At 45.1% G+C, this 19,265-nt stretch overlaps 1 protein-coding gene across 4 annotated transcripts in view; it reads left to right on the top strand.

Annotated features, from left to right (window-relative positions):
• The first annotated feature begins 14,294 nt into the window (after positions 1 to 14,294).
• dot1l (DOT1-like histone H3K79 methyltransferase) overlaps positions 14,295 to 19,265 on the top strand; it is a 79,946-nt gene continuing 74,975 nt past the window's right edge. For 2 of the 4 annotated variants that reach the window (XM_069928727.1, XM_069928725.1), the window contains exon 1: positions 14,295 to 14,789. In XM_069928727.1, coding sequence (XP_069784828.1) covers positions 14,709 to 14,789 — 81 coding nt within the window. In that variant the 5' untranslated portion in view covers positions 14,295 to 14,708. The remainder of the gene's footprint in view (positions 14,790 to 19,265) is intronic. The other 2 variants (XM_069928728.1, XM_069928726.1) reach the window with 2 other exon arrangements.

Here is a 19,265-nt window from a genome sequence, read left to right as displayed (position 1 = left end):
AGTACACACTTCCTGTTTGGCACACTTCCTTCCTATTTCATGATGTTGCCATATCTGGCAGATATGCCTTCCTGATAAAAGGACTCAAATTACTTGTCATTGGTAATTGATATACCTTTGAATTTATCAAAGTACTTAAATTTTGCTTCTCCAGGAGCTAGGTGGTGCTGTGACAGTATCCTACACAGGATGACTTGGCTTCCTTTAGTTGATGGGACTATGTGTTTTTTTTTAACCTTTCATTTGTCCAGATTATGAGCTCTGTTAGTATGCCCGGACTCTGAACCCATTTATTGACACCCAAGTCCCTGCCATTTCTCTGATAATACTATTTCAGGACCCATTTACTATGTTTGCTCAGTGATTATTTTGCATTTTTTGGCTTCAATAAAACTCCCATAATTTGGTGCCCTCTGTACTTGGGTGATACTAAACTAGAAGATCTGTTAAGCTAATGGATATTAATACACCAGCACACATTTAACTCACCTTTTAGACCATAAGACAAGAGTAGAATTAGGCCATTCAGCCCACTGAGTCTGTTCTGAAATTAAAATCATGGCTGATGTATTTTTTTCTTTCAACCCCATTCAAACCTTTTTGTAGATAGTGTCTTAATTATTAAGGGTGAACAAGGTTAAGGGAAAAAGGTAGGAGAATGGGGTGAAAGGAAAAATGCACCTGCCATATCAAACTTTTTATAGATATTATTCTGGTATAATAAATATTCCTCTGAACCAGCTCTATTTAAGGGGATGGTGGAATGGGTCCTTGTGAGTTTAAAAGGAGAACGGCAATGTGGCCCCATTGGGTTTAAAATGAGCATGGCAATGGTTCCCTGGTGGACTTAATGTGAGTGTGGTAGTGGGCTTAAAATAGAATCTGAGTTTAGGGGGACAGTTTGAAAACCACTGCTCTAAACCTTATGTGTCCTTACTTCTTTCCTAATTTGGTTAAATTATAGACTCATTCAATGGTACCACCATTGGCTTACACTGTCTGTGCTAGCTCTTTTAAATAACTTGAGTGTGATATAGACCAGTGGTTCTCAACCATTTTCTTTCCACTTACATACCATATTAAGTATTCCCTATGCCATTGGTGCTCTGAGATTAGTAAGGGATTGCTTAAGGTGACATGTGAGTGGAAAGAAAAAGGTTGAAACCTTTAATTGTACCTAATTGACTCGTTATGTGCACGGTTTCCTAATTCCAAAGGAAATGGGCCAATGACAATTTTTCTTAAGCAAAGTATTTCAGTAACAATTGGGTCTAGAGCAGTGATTCTCAACCTTCCCTTCCCACTCACATACCACCTTAAGCAATCCCTTACTCATCACAGAGCTCCAATGGCATAGGGATTACTTAAAGTGGTATGTGAGTGGAAAAAAAAAGTTGAGAGCCACTGATATAGACAGAGTAAGTGAATGACAGCAAGTGGGATACAATGAGGTCATTTATAGATTCATAGAGAGATACAGCAAAGAATCAGGCCCTTCAGCCCGTCAATACCACATTGATCATCAACCACACATTTACTACATTAATCTTATTATATATTCCTCATACATTCTCTTTAAATTCCCCCAAATTCTACCAATTAGTTACACACTGTAGCCTAATTAAACTACCAAACTGTGTATTTTAGGGATGGGAATGGGGAGGGGAAGAAACACCCACATGGTCACAGGGAAAACAGCTGATCTCTGAAACACTCAGGCAAAAGATCACCGGCTCCACTACGATGTTGTCCTCTTTTCCACACAGAAAGTGGTTACGTGGTCCACTGAGGTTAGATGTAGTTTATTTATTATTGTCATGAGTACCAAGATACACTGAAAAGTTTTCTTATGTGTGCTGTTGAAAGGGTGCCATAGTTTCCATGCTCTGGGACCACTTTGCAAAAAAAAAGGAAGTCCCTAATGGTTGAAGATCACACCACCTCCTCTCATGTAGTCACTTCCCCAATTCCAAGTTCCTGCTCTCCATCTCCCATGAAACATGGGAGCACAGAAAACAGGCCCTTCAGCCCATTTAGTCTGTGCTGAACTATTATTCTGCCACCCCACTGACCTGCACCTCCATACCCCTTCCAAACCTTACCTAAATGTCAAAAATGAGCCCACTTTCATCAATTCATCAGACAGTTCGTTCCCCATTCTCACCACTCGCTGCATGAAGATGCTCCCCTTAATGTTCCAGTTTAACTTTTCCCATATCACTCTTAACTAATTTCCTCTAGCTTTTATCTCACCTAACCTCAGTGGAAAAAGTCTGCTTTCATTTTATATATACCCATCATCATTTTGTAGACCTCTATCCCACCTCCTTGATCTCTAGTCTGGTTCCTGGAATCCACAAGAAGCCATCAGCCATGGCAATGAGGGGCATAGAGGGAATGGATACCAGCACCTTTCATCCAGGGTGGCAGTGGTCAATACCAAAGGATATCTTTTGAAGGTGAGTGAAGGAAAATTTAGGGGAGTCATCAGAGGTAGATCTTTTACACAGAGAGTGTTAGGTACCTGGAATGCTTAGCCAGGGGTGGTGGTGGAGGGTGGAGGGTATGTTTCCGTGTAAAGATGTGGCTTTGTGGGTTTAGTCTCATGAAGTTGTAAGTTGTACCTGGAGTGAGGTCAATCTACAGTGGCCAATTAATCTAACAAGCAACACGTCTTGGGGTTGTGGAGGGAAACCGGAGCATCTGCAATGACAGGGAGAATGTGAAAAGTTCACACAGATAGCCCTGAAGGTTAGAATTGGACCTGAGTCATTGGAGGGGACAGACAACACCTCTATGTGACTTACTTGTTCATTGAATGGCTTTTTATAGCATCCTGGAGATCTTTGCATAGCTCTTCCAGATTTCAGCCCCTTGTTGGACATTTGTCTCATAAACTGCCTGTCACCTGCCAGTTGACTTACTCTTTCATTTTCCTTTGATTTTTTTTTACTCTTTAAAAAATCTTTAAAACTCTCTCTAATCTTTCAATCTTCATTATTATTTAGTCTCTACTTAAAACAATTTCACGCTTATCATCTCCATAATATTGGTAAACTTCTGTCGTAACAATTTGTTGTTTTCACTCATCTTTCTTTCTTTGTTTAAATTTGACAATAACCATTGCATTTCATAGCTATTTTTCATATTGAATGAAATCTGTCAATTTCCTGTTTCCAAACAAGTTGCTTCTGTCTGTTTACTGCGAGTCATGAGAATGATTTTGTGATTCAGGGTTTGCTTGCTTGCTGTATGAACTTAAATGACTAAGACATGCTTAAGGAAATTATTTACCAGTTAAATAGAAGTTTTTGAGCAACAATAATGATGGTGTTTTGTCACGCCTTGTGTGTGGGAGATCACAGAAGTATGATTCAGGTTGAAGAAAAACACTTTGTCATATTAATGTTAAGACCAAAACTCCCACACCTTTGACTCATGATAATAGGTGCATAAGATAAAATCTGAAAGACAAATGAATCATTGATAAACTACACTTTTGACTCACTGAAAGTGAAACCATCCAAGTAAAAATCAAAGCTACGCCTCTCTATAACATTTATTTTAAAATGCTGTTACAAAATGGAGTAAATAACCCAAAATAAATTTGAAATCTTTCACCAAAATCATGAATGCTATATTTGATGGTTTCTGATTTTTTTGGGGTCATAAACTGGGAATTATTCAAACTTAGCAGATGAGTTGTTTCATTTTCAACTTTAAGTTGAAGAACGCTAACATTAAATTAACTGATTTCACTTGATGAGAACTTTTCTCTGAATAAGGATAAACAAGCTCTTTAATCTTTCGGAATTCATATCACTGTTTTCAGGGACTACCGACAAGCACATATACTCCGTGTCTCCTTTTTCCAGGATTGGTTTCATCCCAACCACCTGCTGATTTGTACTGATGTTCATACTGTAGTTAACCCATGGACCCAATCCGGAGTACATATTATGAAAGATTAAAAATGGCCAGAGTCCAAAGGGTTAAAAAATCCACAGTTTATTAGGCTTCCTGCTGCAAGCTACATAAATCATATGCATGTATTTTCACTTTCAAATATTACAAGTTAAATATTCAGTCTATGACTCTTTATGTCCAGACAATAAATGGTGTTTGCCTTATTAAAAAGATGCATTTCTAGGTAAAGATGTGGCTATGTGGGTTTAATCTCATGAAATTGTAACTTTGACCCCACATAAAGTAGACATTGCACATGAGACTGGAAATTACTGTCCTTCTTTGAAACAATACACTAACATGAGGGTGAACAAATTTAAGTTCTTGGGAGTCACTATCTCAGAGGATCTTTGCTGGACGTTAGTGCTTTTACTTCCTCAGGAGTTTGCGGAGGTTCGGCATGACATCTGAAACTCTGGCAAATTTATGTGGTGGTAAGTGGGCTGACCAATCAAGGTCTGATGTGGGGACACAAATACCTCTGAGCATAAAGCCTTTCAAAAGGTGATGGACACAGCCCAGGGCGTCACAGGCAAAGCCCTCCCCACCATCGAGAACATCTATGGGAAACGTTGTCGTCAGGGAGCAGCAGCAATTATCAAGGATTCACATCATCCAGCACACGGTCTGTTCTGGCTGCTACCATCAAGAAAGTGGTATAGGTGCCAAAAGACTCACGCCACCAGATTCAGGAACAACTGTTGCACCGCCACCATTAGACTCCTGAACAACAAACTCATTTAAGGAATCTTACTTTTGCACTTTATTTTTTTATTCCCTCTCTGTATTGCACAGTCATTTTGTTTACATTTCTTTATTTGTTTTTTTTAAAAATGTTTATATTGTGTACAGTTCTTTTTTTCTTGCACTATCAACAGTGGAAATTCTGCCTTGCCTGAAGGAAAAAGAATCTCAGGGTTGTATGAGGTGTCATGATCTGAAATCATAAATTAGGTTTGTGCAGTGTCCATATTCTTTCTTCTTTCTTTGAGCAACAGTCAAAGGTAGAGTGACATGAATACTAAACATAGATTTATTCAAGTGAAGACAGGCCTTCAGCCATGGAGACCATGATGACCATTAAAGCATTAATCTCTTTTAATCTTATTTTACTTCATTCCACACAACACCCACCAGATTCTGTTAAAATGGACTTGATGCTACTCCAAAGCAAACACCTATAGAGCTGCAAAAACAAACTTGTAATCACTTTGCAAAGCATGAACACTCTGTTACTGCAAGAAGCACTGCCACAAGCAGCTAACTTACCACAAAGGAGACAATATTGTGGCTTACAATATCACCTTATTTATAGTTTCTAATCTCTAGTTTTCTGGAACATTCAAATAGACTGCTCCATATAAGTACGTACTCCTTAAAATTCTCTAAGGATTTGTTAGTTAGTCTCACACCACCCTATAAAATAAGGAGCTTCATGTTGGTTTCCAAGATGGTAACAAGAAAGGAATACAGCCCAAAAATGCAACCCCACTTTATCTTCCAAACCACATTTTAAAACTTGCATTTTTTATATTCTAAAATCTACTTTCTCAATTTCACTGCAGACTTATAAATTAGGGGCAATTTTAAGCAACAACCAGCAGGACCTTGGATGTGGGAAGAAACAGAGCACCCATTAGAGATCCCATACAATTGCAGGGAGCATTTGTAAACTGCACACAGAAAGCTCTGGGGGTCAAGGCCGAACGTGGATCTCCAGAGCTGTAAGACAACAACTCTACCAGCTAAGCCAAAGTTTTGCCAAACTGCGGGAGGCAGACAACAACATTTGTGACATTATACACTAAAGTATGGAACAGAAAAGAAAGACCTTGACTTAAAAAGAGCCTTAAATTAATCCAGGATGCCCAAATTATTAACAACCAATGAATTACTTTTGAAGGGTGGATAAAATTATGAGGTGAGATGGACAGCAAAAAAAAGTGATATTAACCAGATTGCCTATCAATTGAGATATACGGACTATAGACAGGCACTTTGCCCCACTGAGTACACAGTGTCTATCCACAGCCCGCTTACACCAATCCAATATGAATCCCATTTTTTACTCACCACACATTCTCATCAATTGGTGATAGGAAACAGAGGGAGGTGATGGAAGGACAATTTCTGATAGCACAGATAAATACAGAATTATTTGTTAAATACTTTAGGATACTCTGTGGTTGTGAAAGGCACAGTATTACTACAATATGATGAAATTATCATTTCTTCTCAGAAATGTAGCAGGTTACACAAGTAAAAATAGGAAATTGCAGTCTTGTTGATTGTACATAGTAATATGTTCCAGTGTGCTCTCATCACAGCAAACATATTCTTGCCTATACAAGAATTCATTGCTCAGTCATTTTACCTTCCCACTGCCTTTGAAGATCAGTATTATAAGGCAGAAAATACCCACATTGTTCTCTTTTAAATTGAAGATTTGCTGTCAGGAAATGTACACAAACTGAGTATGTTGAAATAAGTCACCTCTCTGCTTGTTCTGAGTGTGAGCTTGATTTCACCATGAGTGATGTGGGACTGCTAAATGTCTGCTGTACACGTTATTGCCTCCTTTTGTCATTGCTGCAATTGTCTGGAACAACTTTCTTTAAACTTTGCATTAACTCGGGTTAAAATGAGCGAAAGGGGTTGTAACGAAATTATTCTTGAAGATGGTGTATTTTTTCTGCACATTGAAAAGTAGCAGGACATTTTTCTGTATAATGAATTTTGATTTATTCACAGGATATTATTTTATAGATTAAAGGGTCACTTTTTAAAGTTCAGATTTATAGTCAAGAGTATGTACATGCCATCACATCTAGCCCTGAAATTCTTTTCCTGCAGGCAAGACAGAATTAGCAGTAATGCAAGAAACTGTACTCAAGATACTTATATGGGTAAACAAATACAGAGATGTAAAAAAATCAATTCAGTCCAAAAATAAGAGTCCTTAAATAAGTCTCTGATTGAGTTTGTTGTTCAGGAGTGTGAAGGGTTAGCATGTGCTCCTGAACTGGTGGTGTGAGTCTTGTGGCACCTATACCCCTTTCCCAATAGCGAACAGAGCATGTGCTGGGTGACGTGGATCCTTGATGATTGCTCCCGCTCTCCAACGGCAGCGTTCCCTGTAGATGTTCTCGACGGTGGGGAGGGTTTTTACCTGTGAAGTCCTGAGCAGCGTCCACTACCTCTTGCAGGGATTTTTGCTCAGGGATATTGATGTTTCCACGCCAGACAATGATGCAGCTGGTCAGCACACTTTCAACCACAGTATCATTTATCTGACATATTAATCAGATTATTTATATAATTGCTCTATAAGCTTTTTTTTCATAATTTTACTGACAAATCTTCCTGGAGGTCAGTGACTAGTGGTGTTCCGCGGGGATCTGTTCTGTGACCCCTACTCTTTGTGATTTTTTTATAAATGCCTTGGATGAAGAGGCAGAATTACCACTTATTAGTAGTGCAAAAAAACCCACAATGTACCTACGTAAACAAATAAAGAAATGTAAACAAACTGACTGTGCAATCCAGAGAGGGAAAAAACAATAAAGTGCAGAAGTTAGATTCCTTATTGAGTCCCTGATTGAGTTTGTTGTTGAGGAATCTGATGGTGGAGGGGGAGCAGCTGTTCCTGAACCCAGTGGTGCGGGTTTTGTGGCACAGACACCTCTTTTCTGATGGTAGCAGCATGTGCTGGGTGATGTGGATCATTGATCATTGTTGCTGCTCCCTGACGTCAGTGTTTCCCATAGATCGGGGTGTCAAACTCAAATTCACGGAGGGCCAAAATTAAAAACTTGGACTAAGTCGAGGGCCGAACTAAATATTTATTGAAAATTTTCAACAACATCTGCATGTTTTCTCTTCTTTCAACATATGTAATGTTAAACTTTTTCTTATTAAAATAAATGTTTAATAATAGTTTTGTTTAAACTCTTTCCAGAAGCATTAACAAATGAGAAATAAAATATTCAATAAATAATATTTCTCTATAGAGGATTTGTCAAATGTTGCTAGTGTGCTGTCGAATCGTAAAATCTGAGGGCTATTGAGAATGTGAGAGAATAACATGATTCCTGAAACAATCAAATGGGTGACTGATTGTGGGCATGAACTCTAGCAGGGTTATTTGCCATGCCCTTTTTCCATTGGTACAGATATCCTTTGATTTACACACTTTTCAAGTTTTATGCCTAATGAGCTTGTATCCAGGTGCAGGACCATTTTTAACCAGGAATACATGTATCACTGTGACATGAAACTATTGGAAGATCGTTTTATCCTGAGATTAAAGTTCATAATCCTTACTCAGGCCTGTGTGCGGGAGGGCGGGGTTTGCGGGCGATCGGGTTGGACAACGACAGTGCGGGGGCATCGGCTCTCGCTGCAGGGCGGCATCTCGGCGGATCAGCGGCCCCGTCACCGTGAGTCGCAGGTCGGCCTGCGGCAGGGAGGGGGAGTGGGCAACTGTGCTGGCGAGGTCAGGCCCCCCCAAGTTTCTGCCGGACCCCCCTTGACCTGCTGAGTTTCTGCCGGACCCCCCTTGACCTGCTGAGTTTCTGCCGGACCCCCCTTGACCTGCTGAGTTTCTGCCGGACCCCCCTTGACCTGCTGAGTTTCTCCCGGAGCCCCCTTGACCTGCTGAGTTTCTCCCGGACCTCCCTTGACCTGCTGAGTTTCTCCTGGACCCCCCCCTTGACCTGCTGAGTTTCTCCTGGACCTCCCTTGACCTGCTGAGTTTCTCCCGGACCCCCCTTGACCTGCTGAGTTTCTCCCGGACCCCATTTTCTTTCCGTGCCGGTGTCCAAGGACTTTTCCAGGGCAGTCTCCGCGCTCAGGGCCGCGCTGGGATCCCGGTCAGCAGTGGAGGAGCAGGTGAGCACGTCTAATCCTGATCCAGCCCACGCCACTCCCGAGATTGGCAGGAGGTTCCACCCTACCTGCCCGACCAGCCTCGCTCTCCACGTGTACTCTGGGCACCCGCCGCTGGTCCGGTGGGAAGGCGCAGGGCGGCCGGCGCCCCCATCGCCCGGCAGGGAGCCCCAATCTTCCCTCCGGCGTCCCGACTCCATCTGCAGTTCCAAGAAACGCTGTGCCACTGGGGTTGCGGGCGCTGGGAAGCGGCCTTGGCTCCCCCTGACACCGGCCAGGCCGCGCTGCGGTGGGGGGACACAACAGCGTGTCTATAAAACCACCCACCACTACTTTTCAAGGACCAGGAATTTTCTCTCTCTCTCTCACCCTGGGACACAGCTGTTACTGTGCATGCGCTATACTGGCGCGGCGGCCAGCGGGCCACCTCTAATACATTTCTGATATGATCTTGCGGGCCAAATATAATTACATGCCCGCGGGCCAGAGTTTAACATGTGTGCCATAGATGTTCTCGACGGTGGAAGGGTTTTGCTTGTGATGCTCTGGGCTATGTCCACTACTTTTTGGGGATATTGGTGTCCCCATCATACCAGGCCATCTGTAGGAATGTTCCGAGTTTCTGATGTCACACCAAACCCCTGAGGAAGTAGAGGCATTGATGTGTTTTCATCACAATACCATTAGTGTGGGTCCAGGAAAGATCCTCCGAGATGGTGACTCCCAAGAACTTAAATTTGCTCATCTTCTCCACTTCTGATGCCCCAATTGTATTTTCATTGGATTTTCCCTTCCTGAAATCAACGATTTGGTTTTGGTGACATTGAATGCGAGGTTGCTGTTGAAGCACCATTCAGCCAACTTTTCAACCTTCCTCCTGTATGCTGACTCATCACCCCTTTTTATACAACCCATCATCAGCGAATTTGTAGATAGTGCTGTTGTCCTACCAAGCCACACAGACCCATGTGTCAATCATCATGAGTACATAACAAGAATGTAAGCGTTCATCAATTACTAACTCCCAGGCTAATGCAGACCATACAACCACAGAACAAATTCAGCAAATTATTCTGTTGAGTTGACAAAATACAAGAAGTCCAATCCAAAGATGAGATCTCTCTGGTAACTTCACATAGTATCGTCATCAGGAGCTGGTGAGACCAGATTTCCATTGGTGTGCTTTATAGGTTCTGCAGCAGTGTCGTGAAGGACCATGGGATCCCTTTGTCTCTATATTGGTTCAGATCTGCTGATAATGGAACACTTGAAGGAAATAGGTGGCCCATGTGAACATGTCTATTTTCCATTTTACACTATAGATCAGTCCGTCTATTGCTTGATATCAAAGGCAGACCCAGAAATGCAACTTTGCTAACTCTGTCATCTCCAGAGAGGTCAAAACCTACCCCTACATTCTCAGTGCAGCAAGGGCTGGTGTTGCAGATTCATTAATATAGGCTTGTCATCTGCAGTTTTTGTTCTCCATTCTGGACATTTAATTGGACAGTAATAATAGCATTGTTACATTGCAAGTTGCTCACATAAACCAAATCATTGTTTCCTCTTATTCGGAAGCAATGTCCTGCACTCCTCTATTTCTCATGGTCCCAGGACGTTTTTGACAGATCCAAGTAGAGGTGAAACCCCCTCTTAAAAAGGCAGGTGATTTAGAGATATTAAAGTCCATTACTGAGTATCAGAATTATCCATTACCAATTGGCACAAGTTCCTCTGCCTTGGCTTTGGTTGAAGCTTCACTTTTGTTGCGAACCTGTTGATGCACCATCAATTACTCAAAAGACTGGTGTTAGGTGCATTGTGTTTTTAATGGAATGGGGTGATCAGCAATGATCTCCAGGGCCCCAGAGGGAGCCAAGTCCCTGACAGAAACAATCCCTGTCGGAGTGTGTCCATATTGGGAGCTGGCATGAAGGAGGTGGAACATTTCAACCAGTGAGTCAGACTTAGGGCTTCTCACATACTTCCGGACTAGAACGGGCACATCAGCCATGCTGGTAGTGTGGTCCCTGTCGCAGATTTCCAGGGAAAGGAAAATATACGTTCATGCGCTGTGGCATGTGTGGCCATACATAGCAGGGACCTGACAGAGTGGAGTGCACCTGGAAGGACCTCCTTCCAGTGGGAGACTGGGAGGCCCTTAGACCACAAGGCTCAGAGGACAGCCTTCCATACTGTAGCATTCTCCCTCTCCACTTGTCCTTTACCCTGGGGGTTCTAACTAGCAGTCCTGCTCATGGCAATGCCCCTGGCTAATAGGTACTAGAACAGCTCATCACTCATAAAGGAAGGCCCCCTGTCACAGTGGATATCAGAGTGAAGTTGCTGTAGAGAGCCTTGATGACTGTGGGAGCCGTCATATCCGAGCAGGGAATGGCAAATGGGAAAGGAGAGTATTCATCACTGATGTTAAGAAAATGTACATTGCAGTCAGTGCCCAAGAGACTTCACTAATGGATTGATGTTTACAAAAAGGCAACAGATGAAAGAGCTTGTCGGAACTGCAGACAGTCTGAAGGGGAACTTTCTGTTCTAAGAGGGTCATGTGATTTTGCAAGCAGAGAGAGTCAAACAGGCTTTCTCTCAGAGAGAGAGAAAGACACACACACACACACACACACACACAGATCACTTCTACAGTGTTACTGGGACTGAAACAGGACAAGCTGGCAAGCTTGTAGAAAGCCCCATTTGGAAGATGGATTGTGAGTTCTAGTTCAGCCTGGTTAAAGCCCTTGTGGTTCATGCAAGAGGAGAGGACTGGCTATCTAATGTTTCACTTGAAATAAGAGAAACAAGAAGGAACTTTGTGGTGACCTGAAAGAAAGAGGTTATCATCTGGAGAACTCTGAGGTGGCAAGTTTCACCAGCAAGACACTGAAGTGGCTGATTAAAATCTCTCTCTGAAAGCCAACAAGAACCCTTCCTGAGTGGTAACCATTTACCTTTCAAGCACCAAAGCCTGGTGAACTTTATAAATGTTAAACTCTGTGCACAGTATAAGAATTGCCTGTAACCAGTGTTAGGTCTGCTTTGTTCATGAATGAGTGAGACAAACACCAGGCTGAGTCGAAATCAGGGTTCTTTGTTCTTTATTACCGGATTGTAACACTTGCGACTAACCATGTTAGTCGGAGAATGCATTCTGCCGTTATCAGCAAAATGGTGATTTTTTATACCCTTGGATACATGCTTAGAACATCATCATATCATTACTTGTCCAATGACTAAACCTGTTGCTATCCTTTCCCTGCTAGCTTCCTGCCTCTCAATCCATCAATGTCTCTCTTATCTTGTAAGTACAAGGATGCATTCACATCTTGTTACAGCCCTGTACAGGGTAACTCCTTACACATTCCCATCTCATGATGTTTTACCTTACACCAGTGAACTTGAAGGAATGAAAGTGAGACTGGACTGTGAATCAAAGAACTTTTCTGAATTTACACACACATTACATACACGTGCACTTAGAATTAGAAGGGGGTTAAGTTAGGTTAGTTAAGTCAATAGTGATGTTAAAGTGTGATTCTGTTTTCATGTTTAAAGATGATTAAAAGCAACTTTTGTTTAACTAATCATTTGTCTTGGTGAATATCTATTGCTGCTGGCTTTTGGGGTCCTCTGGGCACTTAACAATACTGTTCGCGTGTCCTGCACTGAGGAGGGTATGGTTGGCCAAAGGGCCTGTTTCCGTGCTGCATTCTAACAATGTCTTAGCATGATCCATGACGCTCTTAATGCCAACCAAGTCCTTTTGCCCCCAGGAGCACACTAAAGCTCACCATAAATGTACACCATTTCACAAACCAGCTAACCTAACAAATCATCTTACTTTACCAAGTTCCTTGATGTGCACTTGTCAGAGAATCTCACCTGGTCCCTTAACACCAGCTCCATAGCCAAGAAAGCCCAGCAGCGCCTCCACTTCCTGTGAAGGCCGAGGAAAGTTCACCTCCCACCCTCCATCCGCGCTACATTCAACAGAAGATGCATTGAGAGCATCTTATGCAACCGCATCACCGCCTGGTTTGGAAGCTGTACCACCTCGGACCGCAAGGCCCTGCAGAGGATAGCGGTCAGCGGAAAAGTATCTTTTTTTGGGGGCGGGCTCTCTTCCTACCAAGACGCCCATCTGCAGCACCCCACGTGGGCGGAAAGCAACGGACACTGCGCAGGACTTCACACGCCCCTCGGGTAAACTTTTCTCCCTTCTGCCGCCTAGCAAGAGGTACGGTAGCACTCGGGCCCTAATGTCCAGATGGGCGAAACAGTATTCCCCCCCCACCACCCACCCAACTCCCACCCCAATGCCATCAGGCTCTTGAATTCCCAGAACCGATGTGGATAGTGGACCGTGAACTTTCAGTGAATATGTCTTAATATTTTAACACCTATTTCAACTTGTATTCATGTAAGAGCATCCTGGCAAATCTTTACCAGGTGACTTGACTCAAAGCTGCCTCGACCAACTTGATTCACTCAATTTCTCTCTCTCTATATATATAGCCTCCCGCAATAACATCCTTGTATGGCTCCAATAGTCCCTTACTGTGCCACTCTAAAGGTCATTGGGTGACCTCTGAGACAGCCCCACTCCACCCCCACTCCCCCTCCCCCACTCCACCCCCTCCACCTCCCCCACTCCACCACCCCCACTCCACCCCCTCCACCTCCCCCACTCCACCCCCTCCACTTCCCCCACTCCACTTCCCCCACTCCACCTCCCTCCACTCCCTCCCCACTCCACCCCCTCCACTTCCCCCACTCCACCCCCTCCACTTCCCCCACTCCACCCCCTCCACTTCCCCCACTCCACCCCCTCCACTTCCCCCACTCCACCCCCTCACCCCCTCCCCCCCACCCCACTCCCCCCCACCCCACTCCCCCCCGCCCCACTACCCCCAGCCCCACCCCATTCCACCCCCTCCCCCACCCACTCCCACTCCACCCCCTCCCCCACCCACTCCCACTCCACCCCCTCCCCCACCCACTCCCACTCCACCCCCACCCACTCCCACTCCACCCCCACCCACTCCCACTCCACCCCCACCCCCCCTTCCCCACTCCCTCTCCACCCCACCCCACCCCCTCTCCACCCCACCCCCACCCTCTACCCCTCCCCCACTCCCACTCCCACCCCACCCCTGACGGTTCCTAATTTGGACCCGAATGGTCTCAACAGTCCCTGCGGAGCCTCCTCTCCCTGCAACCCCGTGCCTCGTTTCTGGCCGGATCAGCATGTCAATCACGAACGACGCCGGCCTCGGCTCTGCTCCGCCGGGTCCCGAACCGCGTCACGCGCTCCAAAAGAAGCGCCCGCGCGGCCTCATTAGAATATCATCCCCGCGGTTGGCTGTCAAAGGACCCCTCCCCCCCCCCTCCTTCTGAGCTTTGGTACAATCCTCCATGCGGCGGCGCCTCCCCTCCCCCTCCGAGCAGAAAACAGATTTAATGCCACCCAAACGAAGCGTCAATGTCATCGTCAACATGGCGAAACAGTCGGACAGCGCCGCCCCCGGGCAGCGATGGTTCTCCCCCCCCCCCCCCCCATATCTCTGACAGTTGGTTCAGCCTGCGGTCGAGCGCTCTGGGTCGCTCAGTTCATGCCGGCCCAAGATGGCTGCGGTTCGGGCTCTGGTGAGAGGGAGTCACGAAGGGGAGACGATGACAAATTACGTCTGAACTTTTTTTTGGACTCACTCTAAAAGAAATCAACGCCCCCTTCCCCCTCCACCCCCTCGCTCTTGCATTTCGTCCCGCCCCGCGTTTTTTTTTGGTGTCCAAGACCTCCTCAATCCGTCAAGACATAGCATGATAGTACCAGGAAGAAAATGGGGGAGAAGCACGAACTGCGTCTTAAGAGCCCAGTGGGTGCGGAAGCTGCCGTGTATCCCTGGCCCTTACCGGTCTATGTAAGTGGAGGGGCTCGAGGAGGCCTCGCGAGCGGCTCGGGCGGGGAGGAGACGGCTGGGCAGCGCGGCTTCGGGCCCAGTCGCCCGGCCACGGTTTCTCCCTCCCCAGAGCCTGATGGAGTTTGCGGGGGGGGGGAAAGAGGGTCCTGAGCCGGCGCCCGGACTCTTTGTCTCAGCCCGGGTCGGTTCACTCGCCTGATGGGCGTCGGACTGGAATAAGCTGGATGTTGGCGGCTGTTTGTCGAAGGCGTCACTATTTCAGACAGTTCCCATTGTGTTCGCTCATTAATTTGCTGCCACCCTCCCCTCTCGGCCCAGGGAACGGGACCCCCGGAGCGGAGAAAAAAAGCCTAAAGGCTGGAGAAACTCCGCAAACAGGGGACTTGAAATGGCAAAGATAGAGGGGCATCACCCACATCTCGGGCTCGAGGTGTGACCCTGGGGTGGGGGGCGGGGGGTTTCATCGAGGTATGACCCTGGGGTGGAGGGTTTCATCGTGGTGTGACCCTGGGGAGGGGGGGGGTTTCGAGGTGTTACCTTGGGGAGGGGGGGTTCATCGAGGTATGACCCTGGGGTGGAGGGTTTCATCGTGGTGTGACCCTGTGGAGGGGGGGGGGGGTTTCCGAGGTGTTACCTTGGGGAGGGGGGGTTTCATCGAGGTATGACCCTGGGGTGGAGGGTTTCATCGTGGTGTGACCCTGGGGAGGGGAGGAGGTTTCATCGTGTTACTTTGGGGAGGGGGTGTTTCATCGTGGTGTGACCCTGAGGGGGGGGGGTTTCATCGTGGTGTGACCCTGTGGAGGGGGGTGTTTAGAGGTGTTACCTTGGGGAGGGGGGTTTCATCGAGGTATGACCCTGGGTTGGAGGGTTTCATCGTGGTGTGACCCTGAGGGGGGGGGGGTTCATCGAGGTTTGACCCTGGGATGGAGGGTTTCATCGAGGTGTGACCCTGGGGTAGGAGGAGGAGGAGGAGGAGGGGGGTGGGGGTGGGTACATGCTGCCCCGCACCTTGATGAAGGGTTCGAGCCCGAGACGTTGGTGCATCTCTATACTTGCTGATGAAGTTTGACCGACTGAGTCTCTCCAGCATCGCGCTGTTGCGTTTTTTTTTTAATGCTGACCTGTTTCCGACCGGGAGGCTCAACCCGACACAGTAAAAACAAAACGTGGTGATTTTGCTGTTCCTGGAAGGAAATCTTCGACTTTCATTTTACGAGTTTAGCACGTGCTGATTTTATTCCTCCCTTCCCCCCCCTAAAAAAAACCCCACCGTTTTGAGTTCAACACCATATTAGTGTGGAAACTGTGTCTCTTTGCTGTTTGTTTTGACTTCGGAATGACTGGAATTCACGAGCGACAGCTTTTTTTTCTCCAACTAAACTTTTAGACCATATGCCTTCTGGAAGCGACCTGTTTATATTCTTCCCCTTCCCCTCAACCGCGCCTGTCCCATTTTGGACAAGAAAACCATGCCAGACAGGGGCGTCGTGGAGACTTACACCCACGGCGGTGATGGCCATGCGTTGTTATGGTTTGATACTACCCGGCTCCGTGCTGACGTTCTCCAGGCAGTGGGAGGGGAGACTGGCTCTGGCTGACGGCATCAAACAGCTGATGGCTCAGAACCCATACCATGTTCGATAGGTTAAAGGAAAAGACGAGGGTTTTCCCCGCAGAGGTTGAGAATTACAGTATTGAAAATCTTGCGACCAAAAAGTGCCGCATAATGATTGGACCTTTATACATTTTAGAAATTCTGTTCTTGCGTGAGCTGATTCAGCGAGGAGTCACAGTCGTCAATAAATTGTGGCAACTCTTGGTATTTTTTTTTGTTTGTCCGAATTTGCCTGCACATTTTGGGAAATAATTTATACCAAATTTACAAGCAATGGAGTCCCTTTCTAAGTTATTGCAGGATATCAGTATAAATGCCATGCCCTCTTCCCTCTGCTACCGGGGAAAAAGGTACAAGCACTCAGCGGCGCAAGGACAGCTTCTTCCACTCTACCATCAGATTCCTGATGAGCAATGTACTTGGACTTGTTAAAATATATCTTGTACCGTGGCTTACACTGTAATGCCACCGCAAAACAACTAATTTCGCGACATGACAATTGATTCTGTTTAATTGAGGTCACTGACTTGTAATGTTTAAGGATTTTAGAACAAATTGTGCCCTGATGAGACTGTGTACTCGTGGTGTCAGTCTGAAGAAGGATGTACTTAGAATAGATGTAGTGCAACAAAGGTTCACAAGATTAATGCTACTGGGGTTACAGGGAAGGATTGTCCCAAGACTAAGGTTAAACAGACTTTACATGTAGTGGTAGAAATGGTTTGGATCGTGACTCCAATGATCTAGGATGCTGGCTGTGTGGAGTTTCCATGCAAGTTCCCCCCATGCCATCTCCCCCCCCCACCCCTTTCCACCCTCAGTGATTTACTTTGCTCCCATGTTTGTGGGTTAGCGGAACTCAGTATGTCACTCAACATCAGTGGGTGAAAAAGAATTGTTGACCTTTTGGGGGAAAAAACCTTTTATTGAGACTAGGATGTGGAGAAAGGAAACTATTGTAAATAGTACAGGGGAGAAGGAGTAGGACCTGAGCCCATGTGGGATTGGTGAACAAGGAACTGGTAAGTATCATGAACAGAGGCAGTAGTTTTATAAGGTGCTGATGAGATATCATTGGAATTTTGTGAGCATTTTCAGGGACCTCATTTAAGAATGGATGTGCTGACTTTGGAGAGGGTTCAGAGGAGGTTCACAAAGATCATTCCAGGAATGAGAAGGATTATCCCATCAGGAGTGTTTGACAGCTCAGCCTATACTCATCGAAATTTAGGAGAATGAGGGGTATCCCATTAAAACATTTCAAACGTTGAAAGGCATGGATGGAGTAGATGTAGAAAAGTTGTTTCCCATGGTGGGAGAATCCAGGACAAGAGAGCACCACTTCAGGATTGAAGGGTGCCCACTTAGTACAGATGTACAGAGGAATTTCTTTAGCCAGGGGGTGGTGAGTGGAATTTGTTGCCACATGTGGTTGTGGTGGCCAAGTCGTTGGGTATATTTAATGAGAGATTGACAAGTTCTTGATTAGCCATGGCATCAAAGATTATGGGGAGAAGGCCGGGTGGTGGGGCTAAATGGAAAAATGGATCAGCTCATGGTGGGGGAAACCTTGATGGGCTGAAAGCCTATTTCTGCTCCTATCTCTTGTGATTAGAAAAATTGAGAAATGCTAGAAAAAAAGGGGTCAGTGGTGGAAGATGAGTCATACGGAAGGGAGCAGGTGATGTCCATTGTAAATTACCCCCAAGTGTGTAGCAGAGTGGTAGAATTTACTGAGGAATTAATGGGCAAAATCATTTTCTCTCAAGCTGACATAGATGGGTCTTGCATAAAAAGTGGAAGAAAATCTGGAGTTGAGAAGGAAAGGTGATCTGGTTGATCCATTTTGTTTTGGTAATGGATCTTCACAGGACTGATGCATGGATAATATTTAATTTTAATTTATTTTAGAGATACAGTGTAATAACAGGCTTTTCAGCCCAATTGCAATAATATGCCCAATCAACTTAGTAACCCATACATCTTTGGAACATGAGAAGAAACCCATGCGGGCACAAGGAGAACATATAAAGTCTTTAAAGACTGCTGGATTTGAACCATGTTGCTGGTGGTATAATACTGGGGCTCCTTGGGCTCCTGGAAATGTGGGGGGTCATAGTTTAAACATGGGGTTGGCTATTCAGGCCAAAGATAATGAGGAAACAGACTGCAGATGCCAAATCTTGAGCAAAGAAAGAATTGATGGCGGAATTCAGTAGCTCAGACAGCTTCTATGTGTAGAAATGGTCAGTCTGTGTTGAAACCTGAATGTTTGACTGACCATTTCTACCCAAGAATGCTGCTTGACTTGCTGAGTTCCCCCAGAAATTCTAAAATGATGAGAAATTGCTTCAGAGAATGATACTAACCCTTTAGAACACTCTAGCCAAGAGGCCTATGTCAGTCACAGGATAGGTTTAAGACAGACTATGGATATTAGGGTATCGAGGGATCAGAGAAAGGTGGTGCAGAGATGAAAGACCAACCATGACCTAGTGGAAAGATACAACACAAGAGATTTATTGGTTTACCATGCTTCTATTTTGTACATGTTGTTACATTCTCTGTTCCATATACAATTTGCTCTATTGTACCTTATTAATTACATTTCAATACTTTTTTTGGAAAAATATGAAAAGGAGATCAAAACTTGGCAAGTTTTCATCAGGAGTTAATTAGGCTTGCTTATTCGAGTAATTAATTTTAAGCGTTGTAAACTCAAAGCAATGATTGTGAAGCCTATTTTGAGGATCGAAGCAGTTAAATTGGAGCTGGGAAGAGATACAAAAAAACGGTGTGTTCCTTTTGTGTTTCATTTCCATATCTTTTATCTCCTACCTAAACCTTTGAGCTAAAGCTCC

This window comes from Narcine bancroftii, chromosome 3 (genome assembly GCF_036971445.1).
Source record: "Narcine bancroftii isolate sNarBan1 chromosome 3, sNarBan1.hap1, whole genome shotgun sequence".
Lineage (NCBI taxonomy): Eukaryota > Metazoa > Chordata > Chondrichthyes > Torpediniformes > Narcinidae > Narcine > Narcine bancroftii.
Note: the sequence above shows the minus strand (reverse complement) of the source record. Positions and strands in the feature narration are given on the sequence as shown.